This window comes from Coregonus lavaretus (genome assembly GCF_964263955.1).
Source record: "Coregonus lavaretus genome assembly, contig: HAP1_SCAFFOLD_1052, whole genome shotgun sequence".
Classification (NCBI taxonomy): domain Eukaryota; kingdom Metazoa; phylum Chordata; class Actinopteri; order Salmoniformes; family Salmonidae; genus Coregonus; species Coregonus lavaretus.
In genome coordinates this window covers 50,664-73,130 of record NW_028163263.1, presented here as the reverse complement: position 1 = coordinate 73,130, position 22,467 = coordinate 50,664, and the positions used below count along the sequence as shown (strand labels likewise).

General features: G+C 44.2%; 1 protein-coding gene across 1 annotated transcript in view; it reads left to right on the top strand.

Annotated features, from left to right (window-relative positions):
- LOC311118339 (dedicator of cytokinesis protein 10-like) overlaps nt 1-22,467 on the top strand; it is a gene marked incomplete at its 3' end in the record, with an annotated part of 131,212 nt that overhangs the window by 58,275 nt on the left and 50,470 nt on the right. Inside the window, exons 2-4 of the mRNA XM_084193150.1 lie at nt 7,693-7,812; nt 9,188-9,277; nt 12,175-12,257. Of these exons, the coding sequence (XP_084049276.1) occupies nt 7,693-7,812; nt 9,188-9,277; nt 12,175-12,257 (293 nt within the window). The remainder of the gene's footprint in view (nt 1-7,692; nt 7,813-9,187; nt 9,278-12,174; nt 12,258-22,467) is intronic.

The window sequence follows — 22,467 nt, the reverse complement described above, 5'->3', positions numbered from 1 at the left end:
TCAGTTAAAAAGAGGGTGTCTTGTCCTTCTCCTGCATTAAGTCTGCTCCTGCATTAATCAAAGTAATCAGCAACAGAGCATTGGGGTAGGTGCATGTCTGACATCAATGTGTGTGCAATTACAATGATAATTTAATATGGTACATTTAAAAAAGAAAATCTATAATATAAACATACTGTTGACACGTAGGCTATGGTGTAATGGAATGTTTTGCCTTGTGTGGTACGCTTTGTGGATTTTGACACTATAATGTAGGTGCCATAACCAGCTATAACATGACTAATGTGGTAGGTTTTGTGAGTTTTTATACACTCTTATGTACAGTAGGTGTCATAACCAACCATAAAATAATGCAATATATATCACAACAGGTCTATAAAAGACAAAGCCCCGGGGCCTATGATTTCTTCATCTGGCCCTGGGAATAGGGTGCTATTTAGGACTTAACCCTTGTCTCCTCTCTCTCATTCAGTGTCTGTCAAAGACTCTTCCTGTGACCCCTCTGTATCATTCTCCTCATGTGTTGGTTTGCGTGTCAAACTCATGCTGCGTTACAGCTTTAAACTCTTCTGCCATAGTGGTGTATTTCTGGTGCTTTTCCCTGGTGTTGCATTGACCACCAATCGATTGCATTTTCTCCTCTTTTTAAATGATCAATAACATACAAAGATTTTACAGTAGCTAATGTAATCAGGTTAACAGCACTCAGACAGGTTGCTTCCCAAATGGCACCCTATTCCTTATGTAGTGCACACATTTTGACACAGCCCTATGAGCCCTGGTAAAAAGTGCAGTATGTAGGGAATAGGATGCCGTTTGGGACATGGGGGGGGGGGGGGCGTTCGTGCTTGTATATATTTATGTATGCTAAATAACTAAAATGTAAACGTGTGTCCTTGCGTGCACCTATTGGCCTTTGTTTATAAATGCCCCCCTTTTCTGGAAAATAAAGGAAGTTGTAGTTCACACACCGGATACGCACACATATACAGTGGGGAGAACTAGTATTTGATACACTGCCGATTTTGCAGGTTTTCCTACTTACAAAGCATGTAGAGGTCTGTAATTTTTATCATAGGTACACTTCAACTGTGAGAGACGGAATCTAAAACAAAAATCCAGAAAATCACATTGTATGATTTTTAAGTAATTCATTTGCATTTTTTTGCATGACATAAGTATTTGATACATCAGAAAAGCAGAACTTAATATTTGGTACATAAACCTTTGTTTGCAATTACAGAGATCATACGTTTCCTGTAGGTCTTGACCAGGTTTGCACACACTGCAGCCGGGATTTTGGCCCACTCCTCCATACAGACCTTCTCCAGATCCTTCAGGTTTTGGGGCTGTCGCTGGGCAATACGGACTTTCAGCTTCCTCCAAAGATGTTCTATTGAGTTCAGGTCTGGAGACTGGCTAGGCCACTCCAGGACCTTGAGATGCTTCTTACGGAGCCACTCCTTAGTTGCCCTGGCTGTGTGTTTTGGGTCATTGTCATGCTGGAAGACCCAGCCACGACCCATCTTCAATGCTCTTACTGAGGGAAGGAGGTTGTTGGCCAAGATCTCGCGATACATGGCCCCATCCATCCTCCCCTCAATACGGTGCAGTCGTCCTGTCCCCTTTGCAGAAAAGCATCCCCAAAGAATGATGTTTCCACCTCCATGCTTCACGGTTGGGATGGTGTTCTTGGGGTTGTACTCATCCTTCTTCTTCCTCCAAACACGGCGAGTGGAGTTTAGATCAAAAAGCTCTATTTTTGTCTCATCAGACCACATGACCTTCTCACATTCCTCCTCTGGATCATCCAGATGGTCATTGGCAAACTTCAGATGGGTCTAGACATGCGCTGGCTTGAGCAGGGGGACCTTGCGTGCGCTGCAGGATTTTAATCCATGACGGCGTAGTGTGTTACTAATGGTTTTCTTTGAGACTGTGGTCCCAGCTCTCTTCAGGTCATTGACCAGGTCCTGCCATGTAGTTCTGGGCTGATCCCTCACCTTTCTCACGATCATTGATGCCCCACGATGTGAGATCTTGCATGGAGCCCCAGACCGAGGGTGTTTGACCGTCATCTTGAACTTCTTCCATTTTCTAATAATTGCGCCAACAGGTGTTGCCTTCTCACCAAGCTGCTTGCCTTTTGTCCTGTAGCCCATCCCAGCCTTGTGCAGGTCTACAATTGTATCCCTGATGTCCTTACACAGCTCTCTGGTCTTGGCCATTGTGGAGAGCTTGGAGTCTGTTTGATTGAGTGTGTGGACAGGTGTCTTTTATACTGGTAATGAGTTCAAACAGGTGCAGTTAATACAGGTAATGAGTGGAGAACAGGAGGGCTTCTTAAAGAAAAACTAACATGTCTGTGAGAGCCGGAATTCTTACTGGTTGGTAGGTGATCAAATACTTATGTCATGCAATAAAATGCAAATTAATTACTTAAAAATCATACAATGTGATTTTCTGGATTTTTGTTTTAGATTCCGTCTCTCACAGTTGAAGTGTACCTATGATAAAAATTACAGACATCTACATGCTTTGTAAGTAGGAAAACCTGCAAAATCGGCAGTGTATCAAATACTTGTTCTCCCCACTGTAGGTTGAGTGTGTGTGGTTGCATGCATGTTCGTGAAAAGAGAGTGAGAGGGTGTGGCATTGATTACAACCATGGAGACAAAGGGAGATATAACCCGAGAGTGTGTCATAGTGGCAGTTAGTAAGAATTCAGTTGTGTGATGTAGCAGGGAGATGTGGTCACTTTAGTCAAGACCAATGTGTACGCAGTATCAGTATTATCAAGCAGTACTTCCCCTACTAAGTTTGCCCTGTAATGTTACTATGGCTACTGTATCTAATAATAATAATAATAATACTGATGCTATAATGAATGCCATTTATCAGATGTTTTTATACAAAGTGACTTACCGTAGTGCGTGCATACAGTACATTTTCCATATGGACGGCCCCAGCGGGAATCCATCCCGAAAATGTGGTGAGAGTACGAACAGAGAGAGAGAGAGGTCTACAGAGAGAAACAGAAAGAGAGAGAGGTTTGGTGGTTGGACTTTTTGTTGTCAGTTTCCCCTGCTGCACCGCCTCTGTCACTGTGTTACATCAACCCTCTACTTCCTCCTTGGGACACCACGCGCTCCGACAGGTCTCACACACCATTCAATGGACCTTCTGCTTCTGCCTGCTGGAACACAAGTCCTCTCTGTGTCCCCGTGTCAGTGTGCGTGTCATCGGTATCCATGAGCAGTAGTCTCCTGTTTTGAATCAGGATGAGCTTCAGGAGTAAGATCACCTTCCGAAGGAAGAACAGGGATAAGAGCAGGCGTGTGCGGAACGATTTAAACCGCCTGAGCGTTGTATGTATACCCTCTCTCTTTATCTATCTCTCGCTTTAGTGCAGTGCCGTATCTGGGTGTTTTTTTTATTGCTCTGGGCTTCCCGTTCCTCTCTTGCACCTGTCGATCTGGGGTGAAGTTCCCCTTAGGTACAGATCTAGGATCAGCTTCCCCTTCCCCAGTCCTATCCTTAATCGTTAGTGGATGAAAGGCAAAACTGACCCAATATCAGTCTCTAGGGGCAACTTCACTCTACACTGCACCTGTCCATCAACATGAGGCCAACCGACATGGCACAGGTTGGAGTTGGACATTGCTAGCCTTTGCCTAATACTAGTTAGCCAATGACTCTCTGTTTGACTATCTGATTGGTGTGTTGATATCTGTAACTGACAGAGACTCAAACAGTATTTCTCCCTATGTGTATCAGAGTTTTTAACCAGTGGAGTGGCCATGTACAATCAGATATGTGATCTATATGTTCACAACATTTCAACTGGAGATATGAGGTTGTCAGCAGGGGACTTTAATACTTCAATATGTAGGTCCAATTGTACAAATGCTCTGCAACATCCTAACTATATTGGTGTGATGTTGTCTGGTGGAATATAGGCACCAAACGTGTAGGTGTCATGTACAGTACCAGTCAAAAGTTTGGACACACCTTCTCATTCCAGGTTTTATTTTTATTTTACTATTTTCTACAATGTAGAATAATAGTGAAGACATCAAAACTATGAAATAACACATATGGAATCATGTAGTAACCAAAAAAGTGTTAAACAAATCAAAATATATTTTATATTTGAGATTCTTAAAATAGCCACCCTTTGCCTTGATGACAGCTTTGCACACTCTTGGCATTCTCTCAACCAGCTTCACCTGGAATGCTTTTCCAACAGTCTTGAAGGAATTCCCACATATGCTGAGCACTTGTTGGCAGCTTTTTCTTCACTCTGTGGTCCGACTCATCCCAAACCATCTCAATTGGGTTGAGGTCGGAGGATTGTTGAGGTCAGGTCATCTGATGCAGCACTCCATCATTCTCCTTCTTGGTAAAATAGCCCTTACACAGCCTGGAGGTGTGTTGGGTCATTGTCCTGTTGAAAAACGAATGATAGTCCCACTAAGCCCAAACCAGATGGGTTGGCGTATCGCTACAGAATGCTGTGGTAGCCATGCTGGTTAAGTGTGCCTTGAATTCTAAAAAGATCACAGACAGTGTCACCAGCAAAGCACCCCCACACCATAACACCTCCTCCTCCATGCTTTACGGTGGTTAGTACACATGCAGAGATCATCCGTTCACCCACACCGCGTCTCACAAAGACACGGCTGTTGGAACCAAAAATCGCAAATTTGGACTACGTCACACAAATCTCCAATTTGGACTCCAGACCAAAATACAAATTTCCACTGATCTAATGTCCATTGCTCGTGTTTCTTGGCCCAAGCAAGTCTCTTCTTATTATTGGTGTCCTTTAGTAGTGGTTCCTTTGCAGCAATTCGACCATGAAGGCCTGATTCACACAGTCTCCTCTGAACAGTTGATGTTGAGATGTGTCTGTTACTTGAACTATTTGGGCTACAATTTCTGAGGCTGGTAACTCTCTAATGAACTTATCCTCTGCAGCAGAGGTAACTCTGGGTCTTCCATTCCTGTGGCGGTCCTCATGAGAGCCAGTTTCATCATAGTGCTTGATGGTTTTTATGACTGCACTTGAAGAAACATTCAAAGTTCTAAAAATGTTCTGCATTGACTGACCTTCATGTCTTATAGTAATGATGGACTGTTGTTTCTCTTTGCTTATTTGAGCTGTTCTTGCCATGATATGGGCTATCTTCTGTATACCCCCCCCCCCCCCCCCCCCCCACCTTGTCACAACACAACGCATTAAGAAGGAAATAAATTCCACAAATTAACTTTTAAAAAGGCACACCTGTTAATTGAAATGCATTCCAGGTGACTACCTCATGAAGCTGGTTGAGAGAATGCCAAGAGTGTGCAAAGCTGTCATCAAGGCAAAGGGTGGCTATTTGAAGAATCTCAAATATAAAATGTATTTTGATTTGTTTAACACTTTGTTGGTTACTACATGATTCCATATGTGTTATTTCATGGTTTTGATGTCTTCACTATTATCCTACAATGTAGAAAATAGTAAAGATAAAGAACAACCCTTGAATGAGTAGGTGTGTCCAAACGTTTGACTGGTGGTGTAGCTGTGTTACTGAACCCATAGTACTTCAGGTGTCAGAGAAGGTGACGCTAAGCCTCTGGTCAGGTCAAGGGTCAAAACTGAATAGACTAAACCCACATCGTTGCTCAGTAGGGTGATCAAGTGATTTGGCAACAGTGTGAATGAATGCTGAATGTAAAATACTATTACTAATACTATCATTCATGTGTTTCTCTGCCCCTCCCCCGGTCCGTCTGTATGGTAAGATCCCTACTGACTGGAACCACAAAAATAAATTTGTTTTATGTTCATTTGGAAATCTCGGCCGTAGACCACCTTCAGGCATATGACATTAAATATATATTTTTGTTGGTTTTATTTATTGTATTGAGATAGGACATTGAAGAGGGCTAGAGGAGACAGGAAAGGTAGGAGAGATTGCGAGGCAGATTCGAACCCCATGCCGACTGGTAGCTTTGGCTAAACGTGTGTGCCAGGGCGGGTACGCAGCACTAACCGCTGGACCACTGTCTACAGGGCACTCAGGCAAATATTGTCTTGGTAGACATTTCTGTGAGGTTGACAAATGAAACTGTCCTCAGTAGTCATTCTCTCTTACAGTCGGGTACAGTTCATACAAACAAATGGTTTAGTTTTTTACAGTGGAATCACAACAAGATCCTTCCTCACAACAAGGATTGTTATGATTCTGGGTCTTTCAGTCTTTCATTTTTTGTAACATTCTTTGTCATGTTTTTATGTCTCACTGACTGCTTGGTTTCTACCTCTTTCCCTTGTGTGTGAGGGGTGTATTCTGTCAGAGTTGTATTCACTAGGAACCAAACAGGCTGAAATGGGAAGGGACCTAGCTGAACTTGTCCAATAAGAAACCCTTTTTCCTTTTCAAAACATTTTGCTACAGTGTGCAATAATGAATACACCCCTGGTCTAACTGAACAGGGGCTTGTGGTCGGAACTCAGGAGAAAACCCCCCGCAATGGCCGTGTGAACAGAGAACACAGGTCATCAGTTTTCCACTTCTCCGACCACAGTTTGTGTTAGCAGTGATGAAGAAGACATACTGCTTTCCTTTGAGGATCGAAATAGCCTCGTCTCATCATGTGCAGTCCATTTCGCTTTCTGTGAAACGCTCTGTCTAGATGGGTTTGTCGAGACCATGTGCAGTGCAGATGTGTAGCCTACCCCTAAACCTAAAACGTATTGTAAACTTCTGCCTTTGTGATATATCAGTCTACGGTCATTTCAGAACTCGAATCTCTGATGTAATCCTTTGCACCAGAATCTAAAAATAATAGGAGGTGACATTCAGCCTATCATTAAATATGTTTTCTGAGCTGTTATGATCACTGCTAATGCGATATACTCTCCATCTGTCAGTAAAACAGTTCGACATGTTTTTGGTTCGGTTTGGTTTGGCACATGACATTACCACTTCATCCTGTATTTTACTTCTCTCTTTCCCGCCCCTCTAGACTGGGGCCGCGTCCCAACTGGCACTCTATTCCCTATGTAGTGCACTAGTTTTGGCCAGGGTCCATAGGGAATGGGGTGCCATTTGGGACGTAGCCTTGATGTTTATGTAGCTGATCCAATGGCGACAGAGTAAACACAGGAAGTGAGGTGGTAGCTAGTTTTTCATGCCTTGCAAAAAAATGATTTATGCCCATCCAGTGAAAGATAAACAGATATTCTGAGGTTTAGACTATTTGCTTAGCCACACCATTTGGCTGGCTGACTGCTGAGTGTTGTTGGGTATCAGTGCAGTTCAGAGTGGTTTAGAAGTCATGATTATTGAACAGTATAGAGGCTAATTGTACTTGGTGATTGCATAGTTGTTTGTGTCTGTCTGCCTCTCTCTGTGTGTTACAGCAGGATAAGTCCTAGATGTAGAAGACTTTCTGTGTGACTTAATAGTTGAATATGTTGGATATCCCATGGTGTGACTGTTACAGTAGTCATCATGTGTATGGCGCGATTTTGATAATGAGTGTGTTCCGTGTGTGTGTGTGTGTGTGTCTGGACTGGGATTTGAATCCTGCGTCACTATCTCATCTGTGTTTCCCCAAGTAGTACCCAAGTGTTTATTTCACTGCCATATGGGATAAGTCAAGTAAAATGTGTGTGTGTGTGTGTGTGTGTTCCAGCAGGAGAAGCCCAAGCTGATAGACCCTCTGGACTATGAGGCTGTGATCTGTGACCTGGGAGAGGAGCTGAAGGAAGACCCCCTCAGAGAGCTGCTCCTCTTCCCCGACAATGACTTCACGGTGGGTACGAGCGTGTCTGTGTGTGTGTTTGAAGGGGGGGGGGGGTGCATATGTGTATGTGTGACTGTGTCTGGCTCATGCCAGCCATACCAATGTTTTACAACAAGACGGAAGGACAGAAAGACACACACACACTCATTTTGCATTCTGAACACCTCATTCCCCCCAGTGCTTCTGCTCCACCAATGTAAAATAATAATAATATGCCATTTAGCAGACGCTTTTATCCAAAGCGACTTACAGTCATGCGTGCATACATTTTTGTGTATGGGTGGTCCCGGGGATCGAACCCACTACCTTGGCGTTACAAGCGCCGTGCTCTACCAGCTGAGCTACAGAGGACCGCTGTTTGCTCATTAGTGACTTAATTAGCGCGCTAGTGAGACTCCTTAAGACTGCCACTTCATGTTAACTGGTTTTAATTGGTTTTAGGGAAATGACTTGGCCTTCGATCCCTGAGTTGATGTTTAAATGCATGACTCTGCTACTGTGACACACACAGACACACACACACACAGGCCCGGCAACCTAACAGTCCTGTTTTGTTTGCGGTGTCTCCATAGCTCAACCTAATAGAACTCCAATTCAGTTGCTAATAGACCTACCTAATTCACTTCCAAAACCTAATAAAGTTTTGGAACGTCTTTTGGAACGATTTTAAACAGCTGACTGCAGACACAGTAAATCAGAACCAAGCATTGATCAGAGAGGGCGGGAACTTGGCTGTTCTCAGTGGCTACTTCCCAATTGGCACCCTATTCCCTATATAGTGCACTACTTTTGACTAGAGTCCTATGGGCCCTGGTCAAAAGTAGTGCACTACATAGGGAGCCATTTGGGACACAAGCAGTATTGCTTGTGAGAGCAGTATTTCTCCAACTTTCAATCTTTCCTTCTAGGTATGGATGATTTATTTGAGCCCTTTATTTGAGCCATTTGCTATTTCTGACCTCAATATTTCTGAATGAATTATGATGGCACCGGAGCGCTTGGTCAGATGTTATTCATCAAGTGCTGACACACTGGAATAGGGCTCAGTGATCTGACTGCACATCGTGGTGGTAAAGACTGTATCCTTAGATTTCATATGTCCCTTCAAGCATTTTCATATTCAGACCTGCACATATATCCTATCCCACTCTGCATATGTCAGCTTTTACCTAATCTCAGTAATCCAAAACCAGATGTCGCGTGAACTTTGGCCTCTGGCCAGCTACTGAATTTGGTTCTAGGGGAAGAGGTTGAGAAGTCAAGTCCACACCCCCTCCACCCAGACAGTCTTTCACAAGAGATTCGCTTTTACCTGACATCAAACTGTCCCTCCCCCTCTGATGGTTCCTCCCCATCTGATTTCTCCTCGCCCTCTGTCCCCCAGGTGTCCACAGTGCCTCTGGAGAGACGAACACTGCAGTCCACCGTGCCCCTGGGGGCCGAGCTCCAGGCCGAGTGTCTGCTGGTCAGACAGGTGAGTGTGTGTTTTTGTGTGTGTGTGAGAAAGAGAGAGTGCGCCATGCTTAGCTGACTCCACATTAAGTCTGGCAGGCAGGCAGCTTGGCGTGGTGTGGTGGTTGTGCGGGTAAGGGTCTGGACTATATGCTGTTGTTTACATTAAACATATTCTCAACACAGAGGTCAACGTCAACATCATGAGCTCATAAGGCAGTGACATAAGGAACACAGATGTGTTTTGTTCCTCCAGGAGCTGTGTGTGTTTCTGTGTGCCAGCGAGTGTGTGTGTGCGTGTGAGAGAGTGAAGGAGAGTTTCTCTGGCTAGCTATATGAGTGAAAGTGCAAGCCTTCAGAGAGAGAGAGAGAGAAGAAGAAGAAGAGAGAGAGTTCCATAGCTTCCTGGGCCTTGACCCACTTCAGTCCTTATGTACGGAATACATATGAGAAAGTTCCTAACATGTATTCCGTACCCATGCCTTGGAGTTACTGCTCCTCTTCTGAACCAGAGGGAAAGAGAAGTACAGTTGTGCAGCTTGCTGCCGGATCATGTTTCTCTCTGTGGGAATCAACAGCATCTGGAGCGGGGGGGACCCAGCCGTGTTGTTGGAGCTGACTGGACTGCTGCTTCCAATGAGCTCATCTATGGAGCTGAATCATCTGAGGCTGCCTGCGAGGGAGGGAGGGAGGGAGGGAGGGAGGGAGGGAGGGAGGGAGGGAGGGAGAGAGAGAGGGAGAGAGAGGGAGAGAGAGGGAGAGAGAGGGAGAGAGAGGGAGAGAGAGGGAGAGAGAGGGAGAGAGAGAGGGAGAGAGAGAATCCACTGCAGCCGGTTGTTTTGCAGGGGCTCAGCTTAGTTGGGCTGGCTTGCAAAGACACTAAGGGATGTGGTGGGGACTGGGAGGCAGTGAGGTTGCAGCCTAGTGCATGGCCTGCGTCCCAAGTGCCACCCTATTCCCTTTATAGTGCTCGCCCTATTTCCCATTGGGCTCTGGTCAAAAGTAGTGCTCTATATAGGAAATAGGGTGTTATTTGGGATGCACCCTGGGCATGTGTGAGAGCAAGGCTGTGTTTCACGAACATTACTTTATCCATCTAAAGTAGTTGAAAAGTTATGTCTGTGAGTGATATAGACATTTCCCCTCAGTTGACTGTTGTGTTGGATTTGATACAGTGTCTCCTTAGTTATGATAGCTACACAGCCATGACTGCAACCTTTTAAAACATTTGAACCATTTCAGATATTTTTGAGGAACCCTAGAAATGCAAATGATGACGACCAGTTCATTTCCCCTATTGGATGGTGAGTTGAAGAGGTGGATCTGATAAGCCTATACTGTGGCTGTGACCCAAACGGCACCCCATTCCCTTTATAGTGCAATCATTTGGGGTGGTACCCTATGGGCCCTAGTCAAAAGCAGTGCACATTTGGGACACAACCAGACTGCGTGTGCAGGTGTGCCTGTTTTCATGCTCTAATGGTGACAAGTAATGTTTGATGGTGAGGCAGAAGTGAAAGACTTGCAGCACTCTCTGGCTAGGAAGAAGTGATCAAATTAGCCACCCAATGTCTCATTCACATCCTACTGTAGCAGCCTCGCTGCATACGAAAACACACCAGACACAACACCGTTACAGCTTACTGAAGATGGGGTGTGTGTGAGAGTCCATAGAGAGAGAGAGAGACACAGAGTGAGATAGAGCTGAATGAAAGAGAATGGCTATTTAAGTATGTCCTCCCAGACATGTGTTATTGCCTTGTGGAAGTAAATATGTGTAGAGTGTCTTTAATAATAAATGTGATGATTGCCAGTGGAGCTGTGTTTAAGTGATAGACAATGATACCACCACTCAGACAGAAAGAAGATGAGAATCCACAAAACAACAGAGAAAACATACTGCTGAGAGAAGAGAAAGAGAGGGTGAGAGTGCATGTGTGCGTGAGGGTCTGTGTGTGTGTGTTTACGAGTGAGAGAGAGTGCGCTTGTGCGCAACTGAGCTCGTGTATTCTCTCTGTGAGAGACACAGAGAAGAGAGGGAGAGAAAGTAAGTCTGTAACTCAAGCCCGTGGGACAGAATGTTAATTCAATTCTTCTTATGGTTTGATTACTCTAATCATGGATTCAATCTTGTAAATCTGTAAGCTTGTGGGGCTCTAAGCCAACTTGTGTGAAGCAAGCTAGGGCTGCAGAGTCCTCTACAACATTAAGGTTGTGTCCCAAATGGCACCCTTTTCCCTATGGGCCCTGGTCAAAAGTAGTGCACTATGTAGAGAATAGGGTGCAATTTGGGACGTAGGCATCATGTTGTAGAGGGAGGCAGACTCTGCAGCCCTAGCTTGCATCACACTGGGTTGTATGAGGCCTGCTACTCATGTAAAACAAAGCTGTACATTGCCTGTACATTACCATTACTGCACCTTGGATCTACTTATTTCAATGGAGAGAGATTTGTGTGTGTGTGTGTGAGAGAGAGACTACTGTCTGATAGACATCTGTAGAGCTGTATAATAACCACATTGTGACAGAGAGGGGATTTCAAACATCAACTACCCATGCCAAGACACACACAAATCTCTATTTTTGTTGATTGAGGACCTCTTTGCTGAGGAATGTGATTGATTGTTTTTCACGAAAAATATATATTTTTTACATTCTCTTTATATTTTTATTTTCTGGTATGTTTCCTATATGTCATTTGTTGTGTAGTTGTAAGATGCAGGGCTCCCTTGCAAAAGAGACCATGGTCTCAATGGTACTCCCTGTTAAAATTAAGGTGAAATAAATACATTAAATAAAACACACAAACACAGTCATATATACAGACAGAATCAACTGTCTGTTATTCACCTGCACTAGGCATTAACAGAACATCTCTCCCTTCTTCTTCCTCTTCCTCTTTCTCCTCCTCTATTCCAGGCCTGCGAGTACTACAACTCCCAACTACACGTGGTCCATTACAAATATGAGGAGTACGCAGGAGATTACCGGCTACTTCCCAGGTACAGAACAGGCTATGAAAGAGTTGCAAAATTCCGGCAACTTTCCCAGGTTTTCCAGAAATGTTGTGAAAGTTACCAGAATTTTACAACCCTTGTCTATGATTACACTTATGTACAGAGCAGTGTGTGTACATATTGTCATTGTTCTGCATAAGAAAAGTACAGTACTTCGCCACTTCATGTACTTCTAAGTGTTATGAGTATTGAGTTAGTCAGGGCCCACTCCAGGGCTTAACTGTTTTGACATGGCGTCTTTGTCAGGAACGCATGCCAGACTTTCCAAAAGCGTACTTCACATAAACACTAGGAAAGACGCAGCTGAAAACCTCAGCTAGGCCAGAAGATCCATGGACTGTGTTCCTAATGGAAACCTATTCCCTATTTAGTGCACTACTTTTGACCAGAGTTCACTAAATAGGGAATAGGGTCCCATTTGAGATGCAGCCTCAGTGGTCTGCGGTTACATAAAATGCCTCTCGAAAAATAGCTCTCTGTGATGTCAACAATGGGAACAAAAAACAAAATCGTGGACGTCGGTGGGCTGTGTTGTTGTGTGGCAGGCTGTCCAGCTGCGGGGATGTCAGGGCTGTGCATCGGTTACTAGGATCAGTTTGGGAGCTACCACTAGCCTTTGTGAGATACCCTGGACACACAGTTAGCAGCAGATCTAGGATCAGTTTGGGCTCCTCATACGATATGTCTGTGATCCAGTTGACAGATTGACAGCCCAGTTCACTCTGAGCTAGTCGTCTTCACAAGCTGTGTCTCTCCAGAGATCACATAGAAGAGCCTCGAAGTCTGGCATGATGCAAGGCTATTCTAACTGAGGTCCAAACACAGGGGTGTCCCTGAAGATTGCCATTATTATTTGTAAGCCTGTTGGAAACACTTTTAAAAAGATGGCATGTATTATTTTTGCTGGGACTAGTTCCAGTGCTGGGTCTGTTATCCTTATAAAAGAGGGAAGCCTTTCTGTCTCCAGCTCAGAGCACACACACAAACACAGGGTGGCTCATGAACGCGCTGGAGCGAGGGCAACCCTTTGTTGTGTCCTTTTCGGGAGGAGATGGAGAGGACTCGGCCACACATAAGTCAGGGCTCAGCTCAGACACCCAGCCATAGATATAGAAAAGAGAGAACACCTATCTTTGCTATGATGATCACTCCAAGGGGCAATCTGCTGTTTACCAAAACTGAACTGAATATTGCCACTTTAACCGATTTTAAAATGGAGAAATCCCTCAATGGCGTTACCCATACTATAATAAGCTTTTTAGCCAGTCTGCCCTCTATCCAACTCAATGCACCCAGCACCTCTACAGTAAAGCTTACCGTATGCTTCCCAGTCAAAAGAGTTCACGCATATATTAGACAACATTTTTGACATTTGTTCATTTTGGTGTTCGGCAGCGTTCAGCAGTGTTTTTTCCGTCTGTTCGAGCAAAATTTTTTTTTTATTGAGGCTTGTCGAAGTTCGGTAGCCAAAGTTTACGCCCCTTCGTCGGTGATTGGTCAAAAGCAGAGATTCTTCAATGAAGTGTTTGTTGTCATTCAACGACAGACGACTAGTTTTCATACACATTTCACTTGAGAAATACTGCACCAAACATCTTAGTTACATCTGCGCGACCATGACTTCCTCGGCAAAAACGTCAAAATTAATTACAGATTTCTTGACTTATCTTAGATTAATTCTGACTATTTTGAGAAAGTGTACTTGTTGCTATGGCGTCTCAAGAGGGACAAACAGTAATATTGCTGCTTTTTTCTAGTTTTCACGCAAAGGTATTTTAAGGGAGTATGCAAGCGCAGACGTTCACGTCGCCTAGCTGAGTTTTGCTAGGAGCAAACGGAACCTATGTATGCGTACGCCTTCAGGGGAGTGAGAGAGCCAAAGGTTTCTACAGTGGGGAGAACAAGTATTTGATACACTGCCGATTTTGCAGGTTTTCCTACTTACAAAGCATGTAGAGGTCTGTAATTCTGGGGAGGATGGATGGGGCCATGTATCGCGAGATCTTGGCCAACAACCTCCTTCCCTCAGTAAGAGCATAGGTACACTTCAACTGTGAGAGACGGAATCTAAAACAAAAATCCAGAAAATCACATTGTATGATTTTTAAGTAATTAATTTGCATTTTATTGCATGACATAAGTATTTGATCACCTACCAACCAGTAAGAATAATGGCTCTCACAGACCTGTTAGTTTTTCTTTAAGAAGCCCTCCTGTTCTCCACTCATTACCTATATTAACTGCACCTGTTTGAACTCGTTACCTGTATAAAAGACACCTGTCCACACATTCAATCAAACAGACTCCAACCTCTCCACAATGGCCAAGACCCGAGAGCTGTGTAAGGACATCAGGGATAAAATTGTAGACCTGCACAAGGCTGGGATGGGCTACAGGACAATAGGCAAGCAGCTTGGTGAGAAGGCAACAACTGTTGGCGCAATTATTAGAAAATGGAAGAAGTTCAAGATGACGGTCAATCACCCTCGGTCTGGGGCTCCATGCAAGATCTCACCTCGTGGGGCATCAATGATCATGAGGAAGGTGAGGGATCAGCCCAGAACTACACGGCAGGACCTGATCAATGACCTGAAGAGAGCTGGGACCACAGTCTCAAAGAAAACCATTAGTAACACACTATGCTGTCATGGATTAAAATCCTGCAGCGCACGCAAGGTCCCCCTGCTCAAGCCAGCGCATGTCCAGGCCCGTCTGAAGTTTGCCAATGACCATCTGGATGATCCAGAGGAGGAATGGGAGAAGGTCATGTGGTCTGATGAGCTAAAAATAGAGCTTTTTGGTCTAAACTCCACTCACCGTGTTTGGAGGAAGAAGAAGGATGAGTACAACCCCAAGAACACCATCCCAACCATGAAGCATGGAGGTGGAAACATCATTCTTTGGGGATGATTTTCTGAAAAGGGGACAGGACGACTGCACCGTATTGAGGGGAGGATGGATGGGGCCATGTATCGCGAGATCTTGGCCAACAACCTCCTTCCCTCAGTAAGAGCATTGAAGATGGGTCGTGGCTGGGTCTTCCAGCATGACAACGACCCGAAACACACAGCCAGGGCAACTAAAGAGTGGCTCCGTAAGAAGCATCTCAAGGTCCTGGAGAAGCCTAGCCAGTCTCCAGACCTGAACCCAATAGAAAATCTTTGGAGGGAGCTGAAAGTCTGTATTGCCCAGCGACAGCCCCGAAACCTGAAGGATCTGGAGAAGGTCTGTATGGAGGAGTGGGCCAAAATCCCTGCTGCAGTGTGTGCAAACCTGGTCAAGACCTACAGGAAACGTATAATCTCTGTAACTGCAAACAAAGGTTTCTGTACCAAATATTAAGTTCTGCTTTTCTGATGTATCAAATACTTATGGCATGCAATAAAATGCAAATTAATTACTTAAAAATCATACAATGTGATTTTCTTGATTTTTGTTTTAGATTCCGCCTCTCACAGTTGAAGTGTACCTATGATAAAAATTACAGACCTCTACATGCTTTGTAAGTAGGAAAACCTGCAAAATCGGCAGTGTATCAAATACTTGTTCTCCCCACTGTATCTCTGTCTTGTAATCGTGAGTTAGTACCTAGGCGATCTTATAACTTATACACAGAGCCAGGAGTTTTTCCTGACAATGTGACCTGGTCAGAAAAAACTCTGGGCTCGAGTTAGCCCATGCCTGTGTAGTTAAACAGGCCCTACTACTACTACAATATACTGCTGGACTGTTATGTTGCTATCTCAATACAGGTATCAACAGTAGAGTTGAGGTTGAATGTCATTACGGAAGTCTAGTACATCTACGATATGATGATAGGGGACATAGAGAGAGGACATCCTCCTTGTCTGCATCCCATATGGCACCCTATTCCCTACCTGCATAGTGCACTACTTTTGACCAGAGCCCTATGAGCCCTGTTCAAAAGTAGTGCACTATGTAGTAGGTAATAGGGTGCCATTTGGGACGCAGCCCTTCTCTCTTTCTGCCTGGAGGCTTTTAAGTGTAGTCTTCTCCCCTCTTGACATCCCTAATGGAAGACCCCCCCCCCCCCCCCCCCCGACTGTCTGTGAGGAGGAGAGAAGGAGGGGAGCGGAAGGGAGAGGGAGGGAGAGAGAAGTGGGGAAGGCAGAATGAGGTGAGTAGAAGAGAAGAGGGTGGGGAGCAGAGCATGTGAGCGGAGTTGAGCGGGACGGTGCTTGTGCACCACTCCGGCGCTCCATGTCCTTTCCAACAGCTCCGCTACAAACCGCTCAGCGCTCACAGGAAAAAAAAGCTGACGCTCCAAATTCGCTCCATTCATTAAAATCACAATTTAACACCAATCTATTTTTGTGATTACCTGGACCTACCATTTGGTTTTTAAGTATTGAAACCAAACCATATGGATTTGAATTAAAAGTATTTGAATGAACATGAAAAGGTGAATGTAAGAAGCGCACATAATTTCAAATAGTCTACATGTCATATTAAACAGCATATACAGTGCATTCGGAAAGTATTCAGACCCCTTCCCCCTTCCCTTTTTCCACATTTTGTTACGTTACAGCCTTATTCTAAAATGGATTACATATTTTTTTCCCCCTCATCAATCTACACACAATACCCTATAATGACAAAGCGAAAACAGGTTTTTGGAAATATTTGCGAATTTATTAAAAATAGAAAACAGATTTACATAAGTATTCAGACCCTTTGCTATGAGACGAAATTGAGCTCAGGTGCATCCTGTTTACATTGATCATCCTTGAGATGTTTCTACAACTTGATTGGAGTCCAACTGTGGTAAAATAAATTGATTGGACATGATTTGGAAAGGCACACACCTGTCTATATAAGGTCCCACCGTTGACAGTGCATGTCATAGCAAAAACCAAGCCATGATGTGGAAGGAATTGTCTGTAGAGCTCCGAGACAGGATTGTGTCGAGGCACAGATCTGGGGAAGGGTACCAAAACATTTCTGCAGCATTGAAGGTCCCCAAGAACACTGTGGAGTTTGGAACTACCAAGACTCTTCCTAGAGCTGGCCGCCCAGCCAAACTGAGCAATCGTGGGAGAAGGGCCTTGGTCAGGGAGGTGACCAAGAACCCGACGGTCACTCTGACAGAGCTCCAGAGTTCCTCTGTGGAGATGGGAGAACCTTCCAGAAGGACAACCATCTCTGCAGCACTCCAACAATCAGGCCTTTATGGTAGAGTGGCCAGACGGAAGTCACTCCTCAGTAAAAGGCACATGACAGCCCGCTTGGAGTTTGCCAAAAGGCATCTAAAGGACTCTCAGACCATGAGAAACAAGATTTTCTGGTTTGATGAAACCAAGATTGAACTATTTGGCCTGAATGCCGCCAAGCGTCACGTCTGGAGGAAACCTGGCACCATCCCTACGGTGACGCGTGGTGGCAGCATCATGCTGTGGGGATGTTTTTCAGCTGCAGGGACTGGGAGACTAGTCAAGATCGAGGGAAAGATGAACGGAGCAAAGTACAGAGAGATCCTTGATGAAAATCTTCAACTGCATACAATTTCATTTTTGTCTTAATATATTGACTTGAAGTACAGCTTAATATAAAGATAATTTACATTTTGAAACATGTTGCTAAAGTGGCGTTATTGGAATGTCGACACACGCTAAAAACGTATTCAAGCCTAACACACGGTATTCACAGAAGGCCACATCGACTAGCAAACAAACAGCAAGTCCTCCCGAATCCCCCCACCAAGACATGGATTAACACGTAAACCCAGAGAAATCTGTAAATCTGAAGGATCTATTTGAGCGAATGGGAAAGATGAACACGATTTTGTTGGATGTTGCATCCGATGTCTCCACGATAAAAACAACAACTACCGGGCTAAAGGAAAAAGTTGATGCGATACAAGAGAGGATGGAGTGGGCAGAGGGATGGATTTCGACAGTGGAGGATGCCATCTCCCGTCTGGAGAAGGGTAATGAGAATCACGAGAAAAAGCTGGATATGTTGTGGAATCGTGTCGACTTGAGAACAGAAGTAGGAGAAATACGGTGAGATTGGTTAATCTGAAAGAGGGGAGTGAGGCTGGCGGTGGACTAACCTTGTGTATGCAGCAAATCATTACAGAAGGATTTGGTTTGATGACAGGCACAAATTCGAAATTGAACGAACCCATCGCAGTTTAACCATGCCTGACGAGAATAGGCCCCCAAGAACAGTCCTCATCTGCTTCCTACGATCTACAGTCCGGGACAAGGTACTTAAAGTGACGAAAAAAAAGGGTGGCGTTCAGTGGGAAGGCCGCCGGCTGTCTTTCTTCCCGGACCTGTCCAAGGAACTGGCAATGAAGAGGAAGAAGTTTGCAACGGCGAAGAAACAACTACACGAGAAGAACGTCAGGCACACACTGGCATTCCCAGCGACCCTGCTCTTTACTTGGAAGGGAAAGAAAAAGATTTTCAAGGACAACGTGGAGGCAGAGAGATTCTTGCTAGAGCAAGGTGTTTAGTCTAGATAAAGACGAGACAAGGTAAAATTCAAGTTGCCGTTTACTATACAAGTGAAGGTAGCCTATGTGTTTGCGGGACTCTGGGGAGTGTTGCGAATTTAGCCTTTCAAGCGCCTCACGGACCATAAGGAATTTTGAGTTAAGACTGCAGGTTATCTTCTGCAGCATCAAAGACAGTTCTGTGATGATTGGCTCATCGAGAAGCAACATTACGTACCTAGTTGCTTTGTTTTATTTTGGGATTGGTTTTCTACATTTATTTACACTGGAGCATATATTGTGAAATGTTATATAATTATGTTCATTAGAGTTTGTTAAATGGGACACTTCACGCTCACAGGCTATAACTAATCAGCGCAAATATGGCTAATGGTTATGTAAACATAATCTCTTGGAATATAAATGGTTGTGGTAACCAAGTGAAGAGGAAAAAGATTTTGACATATTTAAAAACAGGCGGATATTGTGTTCATACAGGAATCACATTTAACAGATACAGATGCACTGAAATTTAGAGGAGGCAGGGTTGCAGAAGTTTATCATAGCTCATTTAATTCTAAACAAAATGGGTTGATTATTCTGATAAGCAAAATACTTAATTTTGTAATGTTGAAGCAACACTCTGATGAGTTTGGCAGGCTTATCTGCATTGAGGCTCTTATAAATGGGATTAAGGTAGTGTTACGCAACATACAGTGGGGAAAAAAAGTATTTAGTCAGCCACCAATTGTGCAAGTTCTCCCACTTAAAAAGATGAGAGAGGCCTGTAATTTTCATCATAGGTACACGTCAACTATGACAGACAAAATGAGGAAAAAAATTCCAGAAAATCACATTGTAGGATTTTTTATGAATTTATTCGCAAATTATGGTGGAAAATAAGTATTTGGTCACCTACAAACAAGCAAGATTTCTGGCTCTCACAGACCTGTAACTTCTTCTTTAAGAGGCTCCTCTGTCCTCCACTCGTTACCTGTATTAATGGCACCTGTTTGAACTTGTTATCAGTATAAAAGACACCTGTCCACAACCTCAAACAGTCACACTCCAAACTCCACTATGGCCAAGACCAAAGAGCTGTCAAAGGACACCAGAAACAAAATTGTAGACCTGCACCAGGCTGGGAAGACTGAATCTGCAATAGGTAAGCAGCTTGGTTTGAAGAAATCAACTGTGGGAGCAATTATTAGGAAATGGAAGACATACAAGACCACTGATAATCTCCCTCGATCTGGGGCTCCACGCAAGATCTCACCCCGTGGGGTCAAAATGATCACAAGAACGGTGAGCAAAAATCCCAGAAACACACGGGGGGATCAAGTGAATGACCTGCAGAGAGTTGGGAACAAAGTAACAAAGCCTACCATCAGTAACCCACTACGCCGCCAGGGACTCAAACCTGCAGTGCCAGATGTGTCCCCCTGCTTAAGCCAGTACATGTCCAGGCCCGTCTGAAGTTTGCTAGAGTGCATTTGGATGATCCAGAAGAGGATTGGGAGAATGTCATATGGTCAGATGAAACCAAAATATAACTTTTTGGTAAAAACTCAACTAGTCATGTTTGGAGGACAACGAATGCTGAGTTGCATCCAAAGAACCTACTGTGAAGCATGGGGGTGGAAACATCATGCTTTGGGGCTGTTTTTCTGCAAAGGGACCAGGACGACTGATCCGTGTAAAAGAAAGAATGAATGGGGCCATGTATCGTGAGATTTTGAGTGAAAACCTCCTTCCATCAGCAAGGGCATTGAAGATGAAACGTGGCTGGGTCTTTCAGCATGACAATGATCCCAAACACACCGCCCGGGCAACGAAGGAGTGGCTTCGTAAGAAGCATTTCAAGGTCCTGGAGTGGCCTAGCCAGTCTCCAGATCTCAACCCCATAGAAAATCTTTGGAGGGAGTTGAAAGTCTCTGTTGCCCAGCAACAGCCCCAAAACATCACTGCTCTAGAGGAGATCTGCATGGAGGAATGGGCCAAAATACCAGCAACAGTGTGTGAAAACCTTGTGAAGACTTACAGAAAACGTTTGACCTGTGTCATTGCCAACAAAGGGTATATAACAAAGTATTGAGAAACTTTTGTTATTGACCAAATACTTATTTTCCACCATAATTTGCAAATAAATTCATTACAAATCCTACAATGTGATTTTCTGGATTTTTTTCCCTCATTTTGTCTGTCATAGTTGACGTGTACCTATGATAAAATTACAGGCCTCTCTCATCTTTTTAAGTGGGAGAACTTGCACAATTGGTGGCTGACTAAATACTTTTTTCCCCCACTGTATATGCTCCCAACAAGGAGGACCCAGATTTTTTTTTAGGTCAATGTTATACTGGGAAATATGGAGGGGCAGATCGTCCTTGCTGGAGACTTTAACCAAGTAATGGACAATATTATTGGTAGAAGTAAAATTTACAGGTAACTCCATGCCAAAGGATAGACTTGCAATACATATGCTAGCAGAAGATATGGGCCTTACAGACATATGGAGATTAGTCCATCCTAATTATAGAGAATATACTTTTTTTCTCCCTATGTCATAAGACACACTCCAGAATAGATTTCTTCTTGATAACTAATTTCATGGTTAATAATGTGATTGATTGCAAGATTGGTCCCATTGTCCTCACAGATCATGCTAAAGTAGAGTTAAAGTAGAGTTTATGTTGATATAAACTCCGAAAATATGAGGAAGGGTAGATTTAGACTCAACACCATGCTATTACAAGATTAGATATTTAGCCAATCACTAGCGGATTATCTTAGATCCTTTTTTGAGATCAACATAGGCTCAACTGAAAAGTTTTCCACAGTGAAAATAATAGCAGATGCGTCCAAAAAAAAGAAAGAAGCAGTAAAAATGTATAACAAAAAGGCAGAATATGCATTGTTTACATTTACATTTACATTTTAGTCATTTAGCAGACGCTCTTATCCAGAGCGACTTACAGGAGCAATTAGGGTTAAGTGCCTTGCTCAAGGGCACATTTACGTCATTTAGCAGACGCTCTTATCCAGAGCGACTTACAAATTGGTGCATTCACCCTATAGCCAGTGGGATAACCACTTTACAATTATTATTTTTTTTTGGGGTGGAAGGATTACTTTATCCTATCCCAGGTATTCTTTAAAGAGGTGGGGTTTCAAATGTCTCCGGAAGGTGGTGAGTGACTCCGCTGTCCTGGCGTCGTGAGGGAGCTTGTTCCACCATTGGGGTGCCAGAGCAGCGAACAGTTTTGACTGGGCTGAGCGGGAACTATGCTTCCGCAGAGGAAGGGGAGCCAGCAGGCCAGAGGTGGATGAACGCAATGTCCTCGTTTGGGTGTAGGGACTGATCAGAGCCCGAAGGTACGGAGGTGCCGTTCCCCTCACTGCTCCATAGGCAAGCACCATGGTCTTGTAACGGATGCGAGCTTCAACTGGAAGCCAGTGGAGTGTGCGGAGGAGGGGGGTGACGTGAGAGAACTTGGGAAGGTTGAACACCAGACGGACTGCGACATTCTGGATGAGTTGTAGGGGTTTAATGGCACAGGCAGGGAGGCCAGCCAACAGCGAGTTGCAGTAATCCAGACGGGAGATGACAAGTGCCTGGATTAGGACCTGTGCCGCTTCCTGTGTAAGGCAGGGTCGTACTCTCCGAATGTTGTAGAGCATGAACCTGCAGGATCGGGTCACCGCCTTGATGTTAGCGGAGAACGACAGGGTGTT